This window comes from Halyomorpha halys, unplaced genomic scaffold (assembly GCF_000696795.3).
Source record: "Halyomorpha halys isolate HHAL.00 unplaced genomic scaffold, Hhal_1.1 Scaffold1418.1, whole genome shotgun sequence".
In the NCBI taxonomy this organism is placed as follows: domain Eukaryota; kingdom Metazoa; phylum Arthropoda; class Insecta; order Hemiptera; family Pentatomidae; genus Halyomorpha; species Halyomorpha halys.
In genome coordinates, this window is record NW_027107943.1 from 7560 (window position 1) to 13295 (window position 5736).

Here is a 5736-nt window from a genome sequence, read left to right on the forward strand (position 1 = left end):
CTCACCTCCGGACTCAAAATAGCTCCTTGAATGGATAGCTCATATGTGATATTAAACATAACAGGTAACCTTAAAATACCAAAGGTAGTAAAAGGTAAGACTCAACACGAATTACTTTCTCTTTTTCACAGTAATGCACTTATTAATTCACATTTTATTTCTGTTTTAGAGGGTTCGGAAAAAAAAAAAAAACCCTTTTTGCATTTGTAATGAAATTTAAAAGACGCCCTATCTATAGAGGAAGCATCATTTCCTTTAATTATATCAGAGCCTAATAGCCTGTATCTTAGTGACGCATACCTACCACAGTCTGCTATGTCACGTAAGGCAGTCTCTGGGGCCTGTCCACATAAGCAGCAGGTTTCATCATGGACTACTCCACATATCTTAAGATGTCTTTTAAGTCTGCAGTGACCTATAAGGACTCTTATTAATAATGGAAGTTCGTTTCTGTTAAGGCCTAGTAGCCACTTAGTTTTAGAAGTAGAGGGTTTAGTTATTAAATTCTTGGCCAGTCTCAGCTCTATACAGTCCCTCCACCCCTTACCATGGCTTTCCTCCATGTCCAATCAAGAACTACTTTTCTCTGAAGATTTATAGAGATGCCTAGGAACGGTTCTGGCCCTATAGGAGAGTGATCAGCCCCGTTTCTAGCAAGCTGATCAGCTTTCTCATTACCTGTGATTCCCTTGTGACCTAGAACCCACACAAGCTGAAGCTTCTTTAAGCGCACTAGTGATTCTAAGACTCTCTTACCAAATTAGAGATGACTGTAAGTGACTCCAGGGCTTGAAGAGCTGACAGACTATATGAAAAGATGGTGATACCAGTCCTTTCACAGCTAGTGACTTCGGGGCATAAAGCTGCTGCCAAGATGGCAAACACTTCTGCCTGAAAGACAGTCGAGTGCTTGGCAAGTGGGAAGCTTAGTTCTATCTACTCCTGCCCCCGTTAGTCCTGTCGAATCCATTCTCGATCCGTCAGTGAAACAGGACAGATAATATCCTGGGATTTCCACTAAACTCTGTACCCAATCCTCTAACTTTAGGTGTAAGTAACTAATCTTAGTATCTAAAATGGGTGTTTTATCTAGAAGTGGTGAGTGGTATTGTAGTATTGGTAAATCGCTTTCCACCACTTTAGCTATTGTCGCGTAGCCAGTAGCTTCTCCTGTCTCAGCCTACTGTCTATTTTCTCTCATTCTTAGATAAGCTAATACCGCTTCCTCCTTAATCAATAAGGGGAGTGGTACTAGGGAAAGCAGCATTTCCAATGCCTTAGTAGGTGTTGTGCGAAATGCTCCAGTTATGCCAATACACGCCATCCTTTGAATCTTACTGGCCATTCCCATAGGGGCCTTTTGCAGGTCTTTCCACCACATAATACTTCCATAGTAAATTCTCGGTCTTATTATAGCTGTATAAATTCAATGCATAACCTTTGGGTTAAAACCCCAGGTAGTCTTACTTGCCAAAAGGCGGCACTGATTGTTCTTTTGATTTCTGCCAAATGAGATCCCCAGTTTAGTTTGTAGGTATTTCGAGGTATTTGACCTTTTGGATTATTGAAGTTGATTGCCAAAGAAAATGGAGGTTTGAAATATACCAATTTCCGCTTCCTGTTAATGTAAGCTAAATTGTAATTAATTTTTTTTCAATTCCATGTTCATGAATTACTCTTGAATTTAATTGTATATTCTTATAATTATTACACCATGTTATATTATCATATTATACCCCTAACCATCTTCCCATATTTATCTTTTTATAGTTAACTTTGCCATAATAAATATTCATATGCGTGCACATTTTTTTTCTTTGGAGCTTTCTTCAAAAAGACTACGTCCACTTTAAATTGTTTTAAATCTTTCAAATTTACGCAACTAGTATTGGTCGACTAAGTGCTATATACTAATAGCAGATTTACTTGGGATGCCAGGATAATCGCTGAAGGCAATTATCCAAAAATAAGTTAATTAATTGATTATAAATTGAGCCCTAAAAAAACTATTATAATAATTGGATTCCTTTCTAAAAGCTGTTTGTGTGTTTACCAGTTTACCAATTAAATACCTTTATATTTATAAAATGTTGTTACCATTAATTATATAGTATAATAAAGAGTGGTATATTGGGTTATATAATAGTATATAAACTACATAAAGAGATTAACTATTTATTTACAATTTGTTATTATGATTAAAATGGTTCAAATGATTCAGATAAAGGTTGCCATAAAATATAGATTATTACATGATTACTTATTAGTTAATTTATACTTATAGCTGCTGATGCCGTGGGATGTGGTGCCGTAGGTGTCTTCTGTTTCATTAGGGATGTCCAGGTCTGGTGGCCCTACTACTACTTCGTCTGGTGGAAGTGCATCCTCTAAGTCGCCTCCTGACTGTGGTCTTCACTCGTCTAAGCCTTCCTGTTGAGTGTGTCCGTCTGCTCTTCTAAATTTCCTCTGTATTTTTCTCCCACCTCCCTTTTGGGGCGTTACCTTATTTTTAAATCTCTTCTCTGACTGGTTATCGATCTCCAAAGACTCCCGAGGCAGGCGTCCCCCTCCTCAGGGCCGAGGATATGTAAAAAAAGTTATACATGTCCAGGAAGGGCCTGCACCTGGTTAATTTGATTCTGATCCCTCGTCACAAACTATCTTGTGTTTTGACACTTAAAGGTTAGTCAATCTAATTTTCTTAGGGGCCTCTGCTGGTAATGTGACAAACTTAATACAGATGTTTTCATATCCGAGGATGCTAAAAGCTTCCCAGAAGGATAACCTGACCAGGTATAGGGGCAGATGACGAAACACCTTAATAATATCCCGGATGTCCAAAACCCGATACATAGCATAACTATTTAGTTTTACTGATTCAATCACTTACTCAAGAATCAAACATGTTACGTAATTAACAAATATATGTTTATTAACAGGGCGTTGCTAAGATGGCTGACGTGGTGCGGGATGGCGACTCCTTGGATCAAAAAGAGCTTTTCGATCTGGAGGCTCCTCAACCTCCTCTACGAACTGATGCTGATGGCACTGGTCACATACATCGTCTTCTGCTACGTATACACCATCATGACCATATCCGTTGGCTTTCAGGTATCCTCTCTCATCTACAAAATTTATTTTTATTTTTTGGTACTGCCTTCAACTCAAGGCTAGGCACTTCACTTTTGATTAGCTGGTTGAATTTTTAGTGGACTGTAAGATAATATTACAGTTTTTGATTTACATTAATTGATCGCTCTTACCAGGACCTCTGCGGGCTGGGAGTGAGCGCATCCAACTACATGTGCGGCTTCTTCGCCACCATTCATCAGTGCCTGCTGAAGGACCGCCTCAAGGTACTCACCGACAAGCTGGACAAGATCATATTGGACATCATCAGGAGCGGCCTCGGGGAAGAACAGGCCTTCCTGGAACTATACAACAACAACTCCAAAACGATGGCCGTCCTAGTCAACAACTCTGTGATCCTGGCGGCTATCGGTACGCTCATATACTGCCTCTCAGTACCGGCGATGGACTGGTACGCCGATCAGTATAGGAGTCACTTCCCAGTCCTCATCGAGAGTCCTTTCGACGAGCGGGTTCCTGTCGCCTATGAGATCGTCGTTTTTCTTGTCGCCGCTTGTATGATCGTGTCAATAGCTAAGAAGATCGTCACTGATTGCCTTCTCATTTCGCTCTTTAAAATCGAAATCGCTTTCTTTAAGTACCTCTCCCTGTCCCTGGCAAGTATGAAAAAGGGGTTCCTTAAAGGAGACCACGCTTTTATCGACAAGAAACTAAAACTATGGATCGGAATTCATCAATCTGTCCTCAGGTAAGAATGAATCTAATTAGAAAATAGGTTGGCTTAGAAACTTGATCATAAAACTACCAACTTTCTGTCCCTATAGCTACATCACTCTAAGATCGTCGTAGTGTAATAAATAAACAATTCACCTGAAACATTATTATATATATTTTTTTTTCATACCCTTCTGTAAAGATTTTAGTGGGTATTTGTTACTTACATATAGGAGGTATGCTATATGTATAGCTGGGTGTGAAGGATACCTTGGATTGCCTGAAACATTATTATAAAGTACGAGATCTGACAAAAATATAAATATTTACATTTTCATTCTACGATGAGGGGATATTTGAATATGAGATATAAAAAATAATAAATCTGTACCACTACAACCTATGAAGGGCCTGACCCTACTTCCTAAAGAAACACTCTTACTAGAACAACGGTTGTGCATGGAGGTGATTTAGTAAGTATCACGATCTAAGATAATATTTTTCCCCAACTAAAGATAAACATTTTATGAGGCTGAGTCAACCCCAGAGAGCTTCTGACCCTATAGGGTTTACTCACGGTCACAGTAACAGAATAAATATTTATATGCTACAGACCGATTCAAACCCGGGTCTTTGAGTTGAGTAGCACCAAAAAAAAACAAAAAAACTTTTGGTTCACCCACTCATCTCTCCGACAAATTGAGAAATTTTTTTTTTTGTTTTTGTCGGTAATTTGTAAATAGGGGTTTTTCTTAAGATGCTAAATGTGAAAATAAAGTTTCAATTTTTTTTTTTTAGTTTTATAGTAATGTTTCTGTCATTTTAATTTTCTCCGCCCATTTTTACTTGACTCTTATTTTTATTGATACTTATTTAAATTGATTAAAACACAATATCTATACATTTATTAACATTATTAACATTAGTATACATAAAGAAACAATTTAAATGTTTCTCGATTGCCTGATAGGGTGAATTAGTTGGCATATTCTCACATGCCTTATTACTTGTGTGTACTTCGACCAAAGTATACTGTTTTGGTACCGCAGGAAAAACTGATCTTCTCTCATTGGCATGTATCCAAAATGCATACATTTGCTAGATTTGAAGAGAATTTAAAAAACATATAAATACATTGCTTTATATCTCAAATTCAAATTGACCTAGAAGACTCCTATTTGTTATTTATATTATCTGTTGTCTGTTTGTTATGGAAGAAAACAGAACTCATTTCGGTTTTAGCATGCTAAAATATATTCTTAAAAATCTAAAATTACCAAATCAAATTTTTGAATGAAAACATGTATTATTTTAAGAAGAATAAAATCCTTTTGGATTGCAGAAGTGTTGACGAGCTGATCCTCATCTCCTCCCCGATGGTAATAATGTACTACGTGACAGTCATAAGTATCGTCGTCTGCGGCACCTTCGTCCAGATCATGGTCAGTGCACAATTTCTTTATTTTATCTTTAGTTAACAATATTTTAATCCTTAGATGTCAAAGAGAACTTCTCCACCATACCCAAGTTATGGTGAACAAATTTTGTAACCTTTTTTCAGGAAGTATATAGGTAAATTAAAAAAAATGTCTTTAAAATTTTAGTCGAGCACCGAAAACTAGACGGATTTTTTAAAATAATTCTTGCATCCTACAAAGTAGATAGAGTTCTACCCTTCTAACACACAACTAAGTTTCTAATTGAAGTTTAATTTGTTTTAAAGTGGAAAAAAAAGTATTGAAGCTAAAAACAAAACAACTATTCAATACTTGCCGGTAGACTGACAGATCTCAAGATTTTTATTTAATAAGAATACAAAAAAAAAAAGTTTTCAATTCTTCTTTATTTAAAAGAGATCCTCAGTAGCTACAATTTTTACATATATTTTAGAGCTAATAAAAAGAAATAAAATGACTATTTTAAATACCCCAA

At 36.7% G+C, this 5736-nt stretch overlaps 1 protein-coding gene across 1 annotated transcript in view; it reads left to right on the plus strand.

The window, feature by feature from the left end:
* Nucleotides 1–2758: 2758 nt before the first annotated feature.
* The window catches only part of LOC136795509 (odorant receptor 10-like), a gene marked incomplete at its 3' end in the record, with an annotated part of 36203 nt that continues 33225 nt past the window's right edge, over nucleotides 2759–5736 (plus strand). The window contains exons 1-4 of the mRNA XM_067046304.1: nucleotides 2759–2793; nucleotides 2940–3111; nucleotides 3267–3838; nucleotides 5147–5246. Of these exons, the coding sequence (XP_066902405.1) occupies nucleotides 2759–2793; nucleotides 2940–3111; nucleotides 3267–3838; nucleotides 5147–5246 (879 nt within the window). The remainder of the gene's footprint in view (nucleotides 2794–2939; nucleotides 3112–3266; nucleotides 3839–5146; nucleotides 5247–5736) is intronic.